The sequence below is a fragment of the Saccopteryx bilineata genome, chromosome 5, assembly GCF_036850765.1.
Source record: "Saccopteryx bilineata isolate mSacBil1 chromosome 5, mSacBil1_pri_phased_curated, whole genome shotgun sequence".
Classification (NCBI taxonomy): Eukaryota; Metazoa; Chordata; class Mammalia; order Chiroptera; family Emballonuridae; genus Saccopteryx; species Saccopteryx bilineata.
The window spans coordinates 31,298,049-31,316,055 of record NC_089494.1 but is presented as its reverse complement, the minus strand read 5'-3'; the positions used below and the strand labels follow the sequence as shown (position 1 = coordinate 31,316,055).

Genomic DNA, 18,007 nt, shown 5'->3' with positions numbered 1-18,007 from the left:
GGCAGTCCAGGAACAAAAGCAGGACTGAGGGGGCCCTGGACAGTGGCTCAGTGGATAGAGTGTTGGCACAGTATGCAGATATCCTGGGTTCAATTCCCAGTCAGAGTACACAAGAGAAGTAACCATCTGCTTCTCCCCACCTTTCACTTTCCCTTCTCTTCCTCTTCCCCTCCCACAACCAGTGGCTTGACTGGTTTAAGCGTGGCCCTGGTCACTGAGGATAGCTCCATTGGAGCGTATCAGCCTGAGGTGCTAAAAATAGCTCAGTACTAGAGCATTGGCCTTAAATGGGGTTGCTGGGTGGATCCTGGTCAGGGTGCATACGGGAGTCTGCCTCACTATCCCCTCCTCTCACCTAAAAAAAAAAGATAGAACTGAGGGATCCAGAACCCTGTAGAGGATGAAGGGAAAATGAGGTCCAGTGAGGTGCTTTACGATGCTGAGCAATGGCATCATCATCAGAATGAAAGCTTTGCTGCCAACATGACCAAGTTGGGATATTTATGTTAAAAATAATCAATCATATTACTTTAGAGTCATATCTTATACTGTGATTTATTTACCATTCATGGAAATGTGCAATTAGTTTTCTAGGCTTAATAAATTAATAACTTTTAAATGAGAAAATATGATTTGGCTGTTGAAACAGAATGTTCTTTTGATTTGATGATTAGGATGGAAAGTGATCAAATAAGAGATAAATGAGGATAATTATTATAGTTATTGAATTAATTTCAATGTGAAATACTAAAATATCTTGATAATTTTCTCTTCTCACATTATGCATTATGATTGAAGGAGCAGTGTTAGTTGTTCCTGAGGTAATATAGTTCCTTTGAAAGTCAATGATTCTTCAAACACTCATTCATTGAAGACATAGTTAGGGAGCAGGCACTGTGTTGGCTATTGCAGGTATGGCTTCAGAGAAGGCATCTTCAGTCCTTGTTCTGATGATGTTCACAATGCAGTGGGGGCTGTAAGAATGCAAACAGGCCATTACAGTAGCAGGATGAATTCTATTACAGAATGGCGGCTGCATAAGGGCTTTAAGAAGATGCAGAAAGCTACCTAATGGACACTAGTTATGGAAGTGGTTGGTTGTGTGTGAATGGAACAGGAAAGCCTTTTTTTGTGTATGTGATGAATTGATACACATGTAAGCAGAGATCTGAAGAATGGTAGGATTTCTGCAGAAGAAAAGAGACTAGAGTGGTAAAGAGGGGCAGTGAGATGGGAGAGGACTCCTGACAGTTGGAGGAAGCATTAGCTTGGGGAATTTGGAGGAGGCAGCATCATTCCATATGGCTGATGTTTCCAGTGCAGGAGGAAGAAGAAACAAATGTGTCAAGAGATGGAGCTGAATTGGAGGTCTAACGTAAAGGGGTTTGGGCCTTATCTTTGACTGACAAGAAGTGAAACAGTGGAGGCCAGATGAATTAGATTTACATTTTGCAAAGATTATTTACTCTGGTTGTGGTGTGGAGGCAGATTGAAATGGAGTAAGAGTGGGGACAGAAAGACCAGGAGAGTAATACTGGAGGCAGTGTCCCTGGCAAGAGAAGGGGAAGAAAATGTGGCAGACAGCAGGAAGAAGAAAAGGGCTTATTATTGAGTTAATGCAGAGCAGAGAGGGCTGACACACAGATTCCTGGCTAAGTGACTGGATGGTGTTGCCACGCAACAATAAAGGGAATAAATGAGGAGAGACAATTTTGATAAGGAAGAACCCTTCTCTTTCCAGGTTTGTCTATCAAATTGGCAAGCCGAGTTCAGGGGCACATAGATACTTTGGGGGTACTTTTTAACCTCATTGTTTGGACTCAGAGGCCTTGGTGTGTGGGCCCCTAAACATCAAATGTTGCTTTCAGTAAGTTTCAAGCAGAGCGTAAGAAAGGTATTTACCTGTGGAACTTCAGAAAAGCAAGAACTCAACATCAATGAACTCTGGTGCCCAGAAGACAAGTAATAATAAACATTTCACTTTTAATGTAACAGACTTTCCATTCCCCGCCTTTGCCCCAGGCATCTGCACACACAAATCAAAACCTTCTTAAGTCATGGAATGAAAAAAAAAATAACATAAAAGCAAACATGATTGCTTCCTGTGCGGTGAGTGGAAATTTTTGCTCAGTTTATTTTGTAGGCGCATGAAAAGTGTTCTAAATATTTTAAATCATAAGTAATTGTATTTACTGTTGTGCACTTTTCTCCTCTTGAGATAGAAACACCGCACTTAAATTTTATTAGGAAATCTCTTTTTTATTTAAATGTTTTGAAACTTCATCTAGGATCTAAAAGTACCCTTCTTCAACTAAAATATGAAGCCAAAAAATTATGTTACTAGTAATTTTTGTCTAAATAAATAAAGATTGATGTGAGAGTGTGGTGTGGTAATTAAGAGTGTGGAATGCAGAGTTTCTTTGTCTGGGTCTGACCTGGCTCAATCAATTAATGGCTGTGTGATCCTGGGCAAATTACTTAGTCTCTGTAGCTATCAGTTTCTTCATCTGTAAAATGGGAATAATAATGGGGTATACCTCAGAGAGTAGCTGTGAGAACTGAATGAGATAATTCACATGAGGTAGAGTGTCTGGCACATAGTATGTGCTCAATAAATGTTCATTATTAGAGGCCTACCCTAATTCCCTCTGCATCATTGCACCTGAGCTCTAGAATCTGTGGCAGCTTTCATCAAATTAAGTAAAAACTCTCCATACAATATTTCATTCCAGAGCTAGGCCACAAAAATGTTAAAAAAAGTCAATTATTTTCCACTGCTTGTATCTTTGCTGGAAAAGGACTCCAAGGCAGTGACAATGTATCTGGAAGCACTTCCTCTTGGTGCTGTCCAGGGGAGATAGTGGAAGGGAAAGGAAAGAATCAGTGTAGCAGGTTCCAAGAGATCCTGGAGGATCAATCTTTACAGCTGGAGCTGACTCAACATCACAAATAGCTTTCTCATATCTACTACTGAGGCCCATGAGCCCTAAAAAACTGTGCCTGGGAAAACCTTAGCATCTTAAGGAAATCATTGCAGAATCAGCCTCCTCCTTCCCCTTTGTATCCTTACTTGTTCTATTCTATAGCCCAAAACCTGGATTCCACTTTAGAATCTGCACATTTTGGACTGCCACCTTGGTTGCCCTACCCAACTGCTTCAACTTCACTTGGATGTCACCACTGCAGGCTGAGAGTTGCTCCTTCTCTGTCACTCCTCAGAAAACAAGCCTGGATTCAGCCTTCTGGAAACTGTTCAGACCTCTGGATGGTATTCTCAGAACTCATGGCACTAATGGTTTCACCTGCTTGGTTAAGAGTGAGGCCTCTACAGCCAGACTCGCCAAGTCCCAGCCTTGCCACTTACAGAGCTTGAGACAAGTCCTTTATACTCTTGTGCCTCAGTTTTACTTATCTGTAAAATGAATGACTAGTAGTTCCCATCTCCTAGGATAGTTAAGAAGGTTAAATAGAGTAATACATGTATAAAACATAATATAAATACACAGGGTGTAGCAAAAGTGGATTTACAGTTGTGAGTATGCAAAACAGCTTATTCTTGTATTATTGTTTATTAGTTATTGTATTATTTTTCATATGAACAACTGTAAATCTACTTTTGTCCCACACTGTATATACAACTAATTCATGGAAACACAAGTGAAAACATAAAAATATTAGCTATATTCATATTATATTTTATACATATTAAATATATACTATTTACATTTAATTTTATACTTTTTTGCATTAACATGTATTATTTTATATAAAACATTTGTGTACATATAAATATAATTATTTATATTGCTATTATTGTTGTTTTTGTTTATCTATCTCCCTGAAGAGGCAGAGAAATCAGGGGTAAACTTTTCTTTTTCTTTTTCTTTTTTGTATATTTTTCTGAAGCTGGAAACGGGGAGAGACAGTCAGACTCCCGCATGCGCCCGACTGGGATCCACCCGGCACGCCCACCACGGTGAAGCTCTGCCCACCAGGGGGCGATGCTCTGCCCCTTCGGGGGCATCGCTCTGCCGCGACCAGAGCCACTCGAGGCCAAGGAGCCATCCCCAGCGCCCGGGCCATCCCTGCTCCAATGGAGCCTCGGCTGCAGGAGGGGAAGAGAGAGACAGAGAGGAGGGGGGGGGGGTGGAGAAGCAGATGGGCACTTCTCCTATGTGCCCTGGCCGGGAATCGAACCCGGGTCCCCCGCACGCCAGGCCGACGCTCTACCACTGAGCCAACTGGCCAGGGCCAGGGGTAAACTTTTCAACTTTCATCTGAGGCTATAAATGCAGGGTCTCTGGTTTTTCAGACTCTCCAAAATATGCAGAGCAGGGTTTACATGGATTAAAACTGACTCCATCATTTGGAGAATTATAATCAACAATGACTGCCATGTAAATATTATTTCTCAGATTATCATGTTGCTCCTCTTTCAGATAACTTCTCTTAAATTTCTGTAATGATTTTATTTCTTATCCTATTTCAAAGACTTTCCTTTTCTCAAGCAAATAGCATAAGAGAAATACAGTACAGTGTGCCCGTAAAGTCATGGTGTACTTTTGACCTGTCACAGGAAAGCAACAAAAGATGATAGAAATGTAAAATCTGCACCAAATAAAAGGAAAACTCTCCCAGTTTCATACCTATTCAGTGAAGTTCAATGTGGGCTCACGCACAGATTTTTTAGGGCTCCTTAGGTAGCTATCCTGTATAGCCTCTACAGACTCGTCACTGACTGATGGCCTACCAGAACAGGGTTTCTCCACCAAACTGCCGGTTTCTTTCAACTGCTTATCCCACTGAGTAATGTTATTCCTATGTGGTGGCACTTCGTTATAAACGTGCCGATATTCATGTTGCACTTTGGTCATGAATTCAAATTTAGCGAGCCACAGAACACACTGAACTTTCCTCTGTACCATCCACATCTCAACTGGCATGGCCGTGGGCTGCTCCGCTGTATACACGGTGTTACGTCATCATCTGTGCATGCGCACATGCTGCCACATCATCCTACAGAAACTGGGAGGGTTTTCCTTTTATTTGGTGCAGATTTCACATTTCTATCATCTTTTGTTGATTTCCTGTGACCGGTCAAAAGTGCACCATGACTTTATGGACACACTGTATATCAAAATATATTATTTATCATGTAATTATTTTTAGATCCTATTATCCGCAATAACTACTGATTTAGAAAAGTAGGAGGGTCCTGGCCAGTTGGCTCAGTGGTCGAGCATTGGCCCAGTGTGTGGAAGTCCCAGGTTTGATTCCCCACCAGGGCACACAGGAGAAGTGCCCATCTGCTTCTCCACCCTTCCTCCTGTCCTTTCTCTCTATCTCTCTCTTCCCTTCCCATAGCCAAGGTTCCATTGGAGCAAAGTTGGCCCCGGCGCTGAGGATGGCTCCATGGCCTCCACCTCAGGTGCTAGAATGGCTCTGATTGCAGTGGAGCAACAGCCCAAATGGGCAGAGCATCGCCTCTTGGTGGGAATGCCGAGTGGACCCAGTCGGGCACATGCAGGAGTCTGTCTGTCTGCTAACTGTGCCCTGCCCCCTGCCTCTCTGGCTTCTCACTTTGGGAAAATACAAAGAAAACAAAAAGAGAAGTAGTATGGTTTTGAAAAGAGGCAGTGTTACTTTCCCTGTTTGATGAACCAGAATGAAGGTAGAGTTTTCCTCTGTCTTCAAAATCATCAACAATCCTTGAATTATGCTTCGTCCCCATTGGCAATAATGCCTCTCATATAGCCACTTGTCACCAATTAAAAGACACCTCTTTGCCTTGATAGTGTGACATTATGTCAACCCCCACAAAACCACTTCCTTTCCAGCAAGTAGAAAACAGCTGGGAACATGAATTTTGCTGTCATTTTTTTTTTCAACACTGAAGGAGAGGATTTTATCTATTCTGGGCAAAGATGAAGTTAGACCTTTGGTATTTTTTTCTCTTCTGTTTCCAGGTTGAAGTTCTAACAGGTAAGTGGTCTATTGAATATTTCTTATTAAGTTCTAATTCAAGATAAGAGTAAAAAGAAATCAAAGGTAGAAAATCTGGCACCAAACAAGGTTTTTGTTTTCTTTTTAAATAAGAACAATTGCAGAAGCGCCCAGGTACACGGATGGCGGAGGGCGTTTGTCACCCATGTCACTGTTGATGGCATGGAGTTTGTACTGCTTCCTTTGATTCTATGTTTTAAGATAAAGAAAAATGTTTTATCAGACCATTAAAATTTTAAATTACCGGCTTGAAGTTATCTTTTAATGGTTAAACTAGAAGAGTGACTTACTATTCTTAGAGAAAGATGAAAGGCAAAAGGACTTGTGTCAACAGTGACAATATTCCTCTTGCCATGTTCTCCTGTGTTATGATCTATATTCTGATCCGATGATCTGAAGATTTCCATTATTTTCTTCAGTTACAAACTCTAAATTCTAGCACGAGGAAGATATCTTTCTTTTACTCTAATGGGTGACTAAACACCTTTTCTGGGGATGGATTCTTGGACCGCAATCTTTTATTTATTTACCATTTAAATTATTTAATCATTTTTTATTTTCAATTACAGTTGACATTCATTATTATATTAGTTTCAGGTGTACAACACAGTCATTAGACAGCATATAATTTACTAAGAGAGCTGTACCTAATAAATGTCTTACCCATCTGACACCATATGGTTATTAGAGTATTATTAACTATATTCCCTACGTTGTACTTTACATCTCCATGATTATCCTCTAACAATCAATTTGTATTTCTTAATCCCTTCACCTTCTTTACCTGCCCTTCTAACCCCTCACCCATTTGGCAACAGTCAAAATGTTCTCTGTATCTATGAGTTTCTTTATGTTCTACTTACTTATTTTATTTTCTAGATTCAGTTGTGGATAGATATGTATTTATTGCCATTTTATTGTTCATATTTTGCATCTGCTTTTTTCTTCTTCTTAAAGAAGACCCTTTTAAATTTTATACAATACTGGTTTGGTGGTGATGAACTCCTTTAGCTTTTTCTTGTCTCTAAAGCTCTTTATATGTCCTTCAATTCTAAATAATTGTTTTGCTAGGTAGAGTAATGTTGGTTGTAAATCCTTGCTTTTCATCACTTTGAATATTTCTTGCCTCTCCCTTCTGGCCTGAAGTGTTTCTGTTGGGAAATCAGTTGACAGTCTCATGGAAGATTCTTTGTTTGGTAACTAACTGCTATTCTCTTTCTGCTTTTAAAATTCTTTGGCTTTAACCTTTTTTATTGTAATTATGATGTGTCATAGTATGGGCCTCTTTGGGTTCATCCTGTTTGGAACTCTGTGCTTCCTGGACTTGTATGTCTATTTCCTTCCCCAGGTTAAGGAAGGTTTTCTGTCATTATTTTTTAAAATAGGTTTTTAATTTTTTTTGTTCTCTCTCTTCTCCTTCCAGTACACCCATGATGCAAATGTTGGTATGCTTGAAGTTGTCCCAGAGGCTCCTTACACTATATTTAATTTTTTTGGATTCTTTTTTCTTTTTGCTGTTCTGATTAAGTGTTTTTTGCTTTCTTATATTCCAAATTGCTGATTTGATTCTCATTATTCTTTTAATAGTTTGTGACTATTCACTCACTGTCTGCTGGCTAGTAGGGTTGTCATGGAGAATTCCATGCTAATCCCATTCTCATTCCTTTGTAAGCAGTTTTAAAAATTCTCTAGAATCTTGTGAGCTACCCATTTTATTGGAATTCAGGAACTGCAACCGGATTTCCTGTTTCTGTGATTATTTTTATTAGTGTTATTTGGGATTAGGTGAGCCTTTTCAATCTGCAACCTGACATGCTGTGTTCTTTTTTTTTTTTTTTTAGTTCAAGGATATTTTTCTTCCATTAGTTTAATAAATTATATCTTTTTCTTTTTTTCCCATTAGTTTAATAAATTATATCTTTTTCTTTTTTTCCCCCTTCTTATTTCTAGGAGTACTTATTAATGTCTTATGAGATCTGGAGTCTCTTATTTTTTATCATTAGTGAACAAAATGGTTTTCTTAACTTGCCATTGCTGTTAATAATTCCCTCAGATGAAATGGAATATTATAGTTTTTAAATTACTAGCAGCATGTTCTCATTTCTTGGTAGAAACAGAATGTAGGTATGTAAGAAGGACCTGAATTCTCACCTTAGCTTTGCTTATTGAAAGCTTAGATATTTATAGATATAATTTCTAGACGTGTTAGGCTCCAGAAAATTGGCTGGGAATCATTCAGTATGAGTCTTTGTCTTTGGACTGGGAAACAAGTATTCTCCAATCTCCAGTAAATAGGATTCCTTACCCTGCCTTTTTTGCTCTTTTTCTTAGCCTTTTGCAGGACATTTACCAGCCCTGTTCAACCTTTATATTCTTCTATGTACTCATTTATTTAATATTATTGAGCTTCTAATATATTCTAGATCCTGGGATTATTTAGGGGACCATGATGCCATCCTTATTCTTATGAAGCTCATGGTCAAATGAGAAAGATAAACAAAATAATTATGCTCTAAGTGTATTTACATTATAAGTATATTACTGTAAGCAAAGTACTATTGAGACAATAGAGGTTGTAGTATTTGTTGGGTGGGGGGCGAGTGCTCAAGACCAATACAAAATGATTCTTAAAGAATAAAGGAGGGGCCCTGGCCGGTTGGCTCAGCGGTAGAGCGTCGGCCTAGCGTGCGGAGGACCCGGGTTCGATTCCCGGCCAGGGCACATAGGAGAAGCGCCCATTTGCTTCTCCACCCCTCCGCCGCGCTTTCCTCTCTGTCTCTCTCTTCCCCTCCCGCAGCCAAGGCTCCATTGGAGCAAAGATGGCCCAGGCGCTGGGGATGGCTCTGTGGCCTCTGCCTCAGGCGCTAGAGTGGCTCTGGTCGCAACATGGCGACACCCAGGAGGGTCGCAACATGGCGACGCCCAGGATGGGCAGAGCATCGCCCCCTGGTGGGCAGAGCGTCGCCCCCTGGTGGGCGTGCCGGGTGGATCCCGGTCGGGCGCATGCGGGAGTCTGTCTGACTGTCTCTCCCTGTTTCCAGCTTCAGAAAAATGCAAAAAAAAAAAAAAAAAAAGAATAAAGGAGGGTTTCTAGGCAGATAAAGGGGTAAAAAAGTCTAGTCTATGGAAATAAGATTAAGAATGTAGAAGGAATGGCCAAAAAATTCAATGTGACTTGAATATATAGTCTATAAGATTTTCAAAGAATTTTGTGTCATGCCAAAAACTTGATTTTTTTTTTTTACCTCATAAACAACAATGTAATGTATATTTTTAAACTGGGAAGTGTAATTTTTTTTAGAAGTACAATTTGGGGAGCAACTTGGGGGGACTCAGAAGGGAAAGACTGCTGTTGGAAAGGACAGAAGAAGATGCTTTCACAGATGAAGGGAGACATGAAAAGATCTGGATTGGCAGTAAGAGTGGAGAAAAATAATTGAATTCAAGAGATTCCCTTGATGTAGAATAAATTGGACCTGGTGACCAATTGGATCAGGAGTGTCAAAGAAGAAATGAGGAAAACTCTGAGATGTGAGTCAAACTAATGACTCCCTTAAGAGGTTTAGGTTTGTAAGTGAATATTGAATTCAGTTTGGAAATGTTATTCTTGATGTGTCAGGGGATTTCCAGATAGAGATGCTGAAAGGAAATTGGAAATATTGCCTGGAGCCAAGGGAAGAGGTGGGTTTGAGAGAAAGGTATGGGTCTCTTAGGTAGAAATAAGAGCTGGACCCTTAATTATAAACAAGTTCACCCACTGAACATCTGCTCTGTGTGCCCAAAGCGCTTTACACAGCAGCTGAAGGATAGAAAGTGATGTGAATATTTATGGATACTGATAAAATTCCCTCTCCTTCCTGGAAGAGAGTTGGGTCTGTTTAATCTCATGTGATTTCTCTAGTAGGGCAATTTCAAATCAATGGCAATAGTAAAATGGAAATAATTAAAGAATTAACTTGTTTACAGATTAATTACTTTATAAGTATTTGCTACAAAGTTTTATAACATTTCTTGAATTTTTCCATTTTCTCGAAGAAAAAGGGTTTTTAACAGAGGAAAATGAATCTTTCATTTAACTTGAAGTGCCAAGGATTTTTTAATTCTCTGCTACAGGGTGGCTTGGAGAGTATAAACAACTCACACATTGTGTGTGTGAGAAAGTGTGCACTCTTTTAGTTTTTAAAATTTTTCTCTTCACTTTCTTTTTCACACTTTTGTCTTTCTTTTCTGCAAATGTTAAGAATTTAGACTGTGCCTGACCTGTGGCATCACAGTGGATAAAATGTTGACATGGAATGCTGAGGTCACCAGTTTGAAACCCTGGGTTTACCTGGTCAAGGCACATGTGGGAGTTGATGCTTCCTCTCCTCCCCCTTTCGTTCTTTCTTCTCTTTCTCTCTCCTCTCAAAAATGAATAAATAAAATCTTTATAAAAATATTTTCCCTACTCTTTCTACCAATTTTAATCATTTCTTTTTTTTTTCATTTCTTTATATTACAGATACCTTTGCTTAATAATGCAAATATAGAAATGGTGCATATATATAAAATTTTAGCTAGTAGATTCATAAGAAATGACAATGCTTTTTTGAAAGGTAAAAAAAAAGTGATAGAAAGCACATTTTTAGAATTTCTTAGTAAAAGAGCAAAGGTTACAAAAATCTAAAATAAACATTATATTTTTTAGTACTTTGTCTCTTATGTCACATTCATGTATGATGCTCAGCTAAAGCTTATCATTGTCTGATTACAGAAAATGTTTTTAATAAGCACTATCAATAATTGTGACCTCAGGAGATTTTATCTTTCTATTACTCTGACACCTTTGGGAGGATTGTGGTTAGAAGTCTGAGCTAAGAAGAATAAAGTCAGATTGCTGATTTGTCTCACATCGCTTGTATTGTGTGTATTTTCTGAATGTTTTTGTCAAAAGTTTTTCAACTGGGGATAATACAACTGCTTACAAAGAGTGCTGACAGTATGGGTTCTAGTAAGACCATCTTATGGCTCAAGAAATGAAATAGTTTATATCTTAAAATAATAAATGAGCAAATAAACTTTTGAACCATAGTGTAACTCTCAGGTGAATACAATTTTCTTCAGAGATTTTCTTAACAGCTCCTAAAAAATGAAGATGAAAAATTTGGAAACCTAAAGAAATTACCTATATAAAGATTCTGATTTTTCTCTTGAAAACATTAGTCTACTGATATCAACAGTAATATTATAAAAACCATAGTTAACAGATTTGAACCTCTATGGGGAAGATTGTACCCTTTAGACATAGCAGTTTATATGATTAAAAAGATATAGTACCTGTGCTCTAGAGCAGCAATTTCCAACTGGTGTGCCATAGGAAATATTAAAACATGGATTACCTATCTATTTACTCAAGGGCACTCACCTCTTTTCCCTTAGATTGTCAAATAAAAAAGGTAATAACTAATACAACAGTAGCTGTCTGGTGTGAATGAACCAAAATTAAACCAGTTTTTGTTTTGTTTTTTGTCAGATTGGCAAAAATATTTTTTGGTGTGCTATATAGAATTTTAGCAATTAATTTAGTACCATGAGATGAAAAAAGGTTCAAAATTGCTACTCTAGAGTACTTAAAATCCGAGAGTATCAACAAGAAATAAACAGATATAATATCAAAACAAAAACTAAGAATATTCAGATTTTAAGACTCATCACCAGGGTTTAAGAGAATATATTGATTATTTGTGTTTTTAATAATGTAAATGCTAAAAGATATAGTATGATGTTTATATAAAAAATTACTAACATGCTGTGGTTATGAAACATCTAGGTGTATTAGAACAGTTATTGGTCCCAGGACCCCTGTACATTGGAAAAATTTAATGACTATGCACTCTGGAGATAAAATAATCAACGAGATTTAAACCTAACCTTCCCTCTATAAACATAAAAGAACTAAGAGTATCATTAACCATCTAAACAAATTTTTAAGAACCTGGGGGATGTTTATAGGTAAATAACCTGTTTCTTTGAAGCTCAGAGAGACAATTTAAATTAAAATCTGACATCTTAGTTGAGAAGGTGTGTTTTACTCTTGAGTGTATATTTTCATGTCCTTGTTTCCAGAAGAAAGGCTACATGGTGTAGCTAACCTTGGGATCATGTCCCACTCCACAGACGAGCTATAATCCTGGGCAAGCTACTCACTTTTTTGGCCTCAGTTTAGATTGATAAGCGTAAATTTAAAATGAAGCTTAAATAGATCATTTCATTTATAAAGTTAAATTTAACAAGGTGACATTGATCAATAAGATTACATAGGTTTCAGGTAAACATTTCTATAGAATTTGAACTGTTGATTATGTTGTGTACCCATCACCCAAAGTCAAATAATTTTCCGTCACCATATATTTGTCTTTCTCCAGTCCCTTCCTCACCAATCCTTTTCCCATGGCAACTGCTTCATTTTTATCTATGTCCATGAGTCTCAGTTTTATATCCCACCTATGTGAGAAATTATATGGTTTTTAGCTTTTCCTGATTTTCTTAAGTTCTATCCATGTTGTTGTGCATCACAATATATCATCATTTCTTATGGTTGAGTAGTATTCCATTGTATATATGTACCACATCTTCTTTATCTAGTCCTCTATCAGGGATACTTCGCTTGCTTCCCTGTTTTGGCCATTGTGAATCATGCCGTGATGAGCGTGGGGGTGCATGTGTCTTTGCGTACCAATGTTTTTGAGTTTATTGAGAGCCCTTTGTTTCTTACATTCTATATTCAATGTTTAATCTCTCCAGATTTATGAATATCTACATATTTATTTGTCCATTCATCCATCCATTCTTCATCCATCCACCCAAGAAATTTTTATTGTGATCTATTACCTACCAGATACTCTTATAGATACTTTGGGATAAATCCATGATAAGATAAAGAAGGTCCCTGATTTTAAAGATTACATTATGGTGGGGTAACCAGGCAAGCAAATAAATGAATTAATCAGATGATTTCAGGCAATGATAAATACTTTCCCTCAGGTAATATGCTAGAAGGTGACTTGGGGTGCACTTTGGGTTGAGTGGTCAGTGGTTGCTGCAGTAGTAAGAAGCATATGAAGATCAGAGAGAACATTCCAGGCAACAGTTTCAAAGCTTGGGGACCAGCTTCTTGTGTTTGAGGAAGAGGAGGAGCAATGTGACTGCAATGTAGTGAATGACTGGTATAAATAATTTTAGAGAAAAAGAGTATGTCATGCAGGTTATGGAAACCAGGGTAGGGACTTAGATTTTATTCTAAGTGAAATGGGAAGACCTTAGATATCTTATAAGCAGGACAATGGCACTAGCCGATTGTGTGTGTTAAAAAATCATTCTGGTTGCTTTGAAGAGATTGGATGGTAAATGGGCAAGAGTGATATCAGAGAGTTAGTATACTTTTGTAATCCCAGAGAGAGGATGCTGATTTGGACAGTCATACTTTAGATGGAGAAAAAGTGAATATGTTTTCCTGGGCATAAGACAGAGGTACAGGAAATTAGACTTTCTTTCTGTAGACAGATTTTAACAGTAGTCCAGGAAGACTCAGTCTGAGGTGACTATTGTCTAGCTTCATGTGGTTGCCTGCTTCTATTGCACTTCCCTTGGTTGTTGCTAGTGGCATCCCAACCTTAGATCAAACCCCAAATCTTTCATGTACCCAAGAGGTTATGTGAGACCTTACAGACAACAAATCTAAACTGTCTAAGCCATCAGTTGTCTGTACACGAAAGAATCAGATCAATGTATGATTTCTAAGTTTACCAGGTATGACTGTGCATGATGCTGGGGAAAGTTTGAATTATGTGATAGGAAATGTGTATGAGAGTGTGGGAGTGTTTACAGGATGTCTGAAACATGGACAATGTATGTAAGAATTTATGTGCAGTAGAGATAGAGATGTTGTGTTGCAGAGAGTGAGGAACATAGACAGTTTGGGAGAGGATATTTGGGGGAATGGCTTTATATTAAGAGGTGATGTGTGAAGAAATTTTAAGAGTGATAAAAGGAAAGAAAGAACAAGAATAAACAGATTGGTGAAGGGCACCCTCACAATTTTTAACTAATGGTATGGCAGAGGAACTGACCAAACAAATTTGACACCCAACTGGTTAAAACAGACTCTACTTATAAAAATGGTGCTATCCTATCAGTACTCCCAGTTGAATATTAGCTTTGGAGTTAAGAACAACCAGGAAGGGTGGAGAAAAGATTCTGTTTCTGTACTTTTTATGAAATTAATGTACAGATTTTCCTTAAATTTAGTCTATCTATTAAATGCTTTAGTCATGGTTATGGGTATAATCTCAATTTGATACCGTTTTTTAAATATCACCAAAGACTAAGGAGAACTTATGATTAGGTATTTGAGCATATCTAGTCTATAGATGCTAAAGTAATTATGAAACAATTGATTTAATACCACCCCTGGTTCCTTTAGTTGAAATTATTCAATTTGAAGACTTAGATTTGCCAAGTAGTTTTCTGAATGGAGAGCTTAAGCATCGTATATGTGGAAATTGAAGTCAGGCTTCTTGTTATGACATTTGATAATAAATGGGTAACCTAGGTGGTTTTTAGATTAACTATGATGAAATGAAAAATTAAGAATGTCCGGTAGCAATGACACTTTGGAATCTCCATTTATTCTTCTGATGTTGCTGGCACACACCCTTGGCACTGTCACTCAAGAAAACCTTAGGTAGTCTTTCTAGACCTAAATACTTTAATGGAAAATAAGATAGTTTCATTCATTTTTTATTTTTTTTGAATCCCTGGAACAGTCCAGTAAGATGCAGGGACAGAAAAAGGTATATGGGAAAACAATTTCTTCTTTGGAAGATCCAATAGCAAAGTAATAGCTCTCTCAGTTATTTGTAAATGTCTCATATGGGTATGCTCTGGTCCTGGATCCATAAAGAATAAGTGTTAGAAAGAACTTTAAGATGTTTTTGTCTCACTTCCTTATTCCACAGATGAAGAGACTGAAGTCCAGAAAGGTACTTTAGTCACAGAGTCTTGCTAATGCCAGAGCTAGAATTTGCTTCTGGTTTCCTTGGGTGCCACTGCATCGGACTTCTACCATCCGGTACCACCAACCATTGCATTTCATCTTGTGTTGGGTTATAAGTCATTCTGTGGATACAAAAGGGGAAGAAGTTGATGACAAAATCATCTTCAGAAATAGAAAGCAATGCTTTTATGTCTGTTTCTACACATAGTGACCACAGAAACTTTTACTCAAAGAGTCTTTGTGGTTCACTTGTTACCATTCTCAAGTCCATGGGTAATTTACTCTGATAATTTCTAAAGGACTTGAGAACCTGCTCCATGATTTTACCTTCTACAACAGACAGTAGAGACATAAGCATCAACACAAGGAGTAGTACAATGTAATTTACTCAAATAAGTCCCTAAGTCAAACACCTTTCATTTTTATAACGCAGACTTCGTCTATTCTCATGCTATTGGTTCTTTCCCCTTTGCTTGTATTATTCCCTCTATTGAAAAGATAAAACAAGCATTATTTTCTCTATACTTTTAAAACTTTTAAATTCTAGAACAAAACATCTATAAAGAAAAGGGAACAATCATAAATGTTCTGTTAAAGAATAATAATAAAGAGCACTACCTCATTCCTACAATTACTACAGGTCAAGAAGTAAAACATTGTCAGCACACAGAAGCCTTTCCATTGCCTGTGTTGGCCTTCCTGATTTCAACTATTCCAACTCCTCAACCCCTTCAGATTGAACTTTGTGGTATTCATTTAGGCCATATATTCTGTCTCCATCTATTCTTTTAGTCATCACAACATGCATACTTCATTTATCCAAGTTTCAAGTTACACAAATACTTTGATTGTCTTATACCAGTGATTTTCAACATTTTCATCTGATGGCACACATAAGTTAATTACTAAAATTCTGTGGCATACACAAAAAATATATATATTTTTTTGCTGAGCTAACAAAAAAATAGGTATTATTTTGATTCATTCATACTGGATAGCTATTGTTATACTGACTGTTGTAATTTTTTTTTTATTTGACAATCTAAGGGAAAAGAGGCCAGTGCCTCTGACTGAATTGCATGCTTTAAAATTTCTTGCAGCACACTGCTTGAAAATCACTGTTTTAGACCGTATGTTCTAGGTTGACTGGTAGTTTCTTTCAGCACACCGAAGATACAAGACATGATTCCGCTGTACCATGGCTTTTATTATTGATATTGCAACATCACCTGTCAATCTAATAGACTAATCTATAAGTCTAATAATCTAATTACCTCCTTGGAAGGCAATCAGTGTTTTTTTTATCCTGCTGCTTTTAGAGTTTTCATTATGTTATATGTAGATGTAAATATTTTATTTTTTATTTTTACTTTTTTAGTGCATGTGCACATGCACACAAGAAAGATAAACAGACAGGGAAAAACAGAAGGAAGAGAGACGAAAGACATCAATTCTTTGTTGCAGTGCCCTAGTTTGTCACTGATTGCTTTCTCTTATGTGTTTTGACTGAGGAGTTCCAGCCAAGCCTGTGACCTCTTGCTCAAGCCAGCAACCTTGGGCTTAAATTGGTGACCTTGGGCTTCAAGCCAGTGATCTTTGAGCTCAAGCCAGAGATCGTGGGGTTGTGTCTATGATCCCAAACTCAAGCCAGCAACCTTGGGGTTTCCAGCCTGGGTCTTTAGTGTCCCAGGCCAACACTCTATCCACTGCACCATCACCTGGTCAGTCAATGTAAATATTTTAAAAACATCTGCTTGTGATTTGTTGGGATTCTTGAATATGTGGATTATGACTGCACTCTGAATAATTTTTCTAATCTATTTTCCAGTTCATCAACTCTCTCTTTAGTTCTAATTCTCTTAACCTTTCCATTGAGTTTTTAATCTGAGTTAGTGTAGTTTTTGCCAGTTCCAGTTGGTTCTTTTTCAAATTAATTGATTGTTTTCAAGTGTTCTATGATCTGGATATTAAAAGTTTGTTTTTGGTTTTCTTCAACATAATAAACTCAATTGTTATATTTTGTGAATCTGATAATTCAAAAACATGATTATTTTAAGTTTGTTTCTGTAGTTTGTTAATTCTATTGCTATCTTGTTTTCTTTGTATCTGATTATTTTTTATGGTGTGCTGGTCATTGTATTTAAAAATTATTTGTAGATATGATTTGCCTAGAATGTAAGTCTTTTCTTCCTGAAATAATTTATATTTGTGTTTGCAAAAGGCTAGGGGGTGATAATAATCCAAAATAATCTTAAACAAATATAAGAATTGAAGTTTTGTGAACGCTTAAAGTGATTCAAAGGCAGATTATAATCTGCATGAAGACTGGTTTACCTGTACTCCAAGAATGTAACCTTTTTGGATCCCAGCTTATTGAGGAAAGAGTCTTCTACTAGATTAATCACTTTTCAAACTCTGGGAGTTGAAATGTGGAAACAAAAGCTTTAATCTGGGACAACAGTATTTGCTATCAAAGTAAAAGCAGCTCCTAAACTCTGCTTATCTCTCTGGGTTCTGGATCTTCAAATTTGATCTAGTAATTTCTTCTCTTTGTGTCAGCTCTATAATATTTTAAATAATATTTTCAGACATTTTACTCAGCATTTTAGTTGTTTGGGTGTGGGAATTAGTTTGGATAATCTGTACTACCATAACTGATAACCAGAATACTTGAGTGTATATTCACAAGAAACCTCAAGTTGAAAATCTATTTCTTAGTAATATGAAAGATATAAATTGAAGCCTACAGATATCAGGTAAAATAAGTAACTGTGGCAATATTAAATAAAATTAAGGCAAATAGTGCAAGTAGAGTTGTGGTAAATGAATTTTTCTGCATAATGTTGGTTACATCATAAATTGGAGTAGTTCTTTCAGCAATATGGCAATACAGTGTCCTAGCAATGTTTAAAAATTTTTACTAAATGTTGTAATATTTACATAAAAGTAAAATATTAAAACCCTCAATAT

At 37.2% G+C, this 18,007-nt stretch overlaps 1 protein-coding gene across 2 annotated transcripts in view; it reads left to right on the top strand.

The window, feature by feature from the left end:
- The window catches only part of ICOS (inducible T cell costimulator), a 75,775-nt gene that overhangs the window by 48,737 nt on the left and 9,031 nt on the right, over positions 1-18,007 (top strand). The window contains exon 1 of one of the 2 annotated variants that reach the window (XM_066280162.1): positions 5,902-5,982. The exons of the other annotated variant lie outside the window; for it this stretch is intronic. Coding sequence (XP_066136259.1) covers positions 5,925-5,982 — 58 coding nt within the window. The 5' untranslated portion in view covers positions 5,902-5,924. Of the gene's footprint in view, positions 1-5,901; positions 5,983-18,007 lie in introns of those variants that run through there. 2 annotated transcript variants of the gene reach the window in all.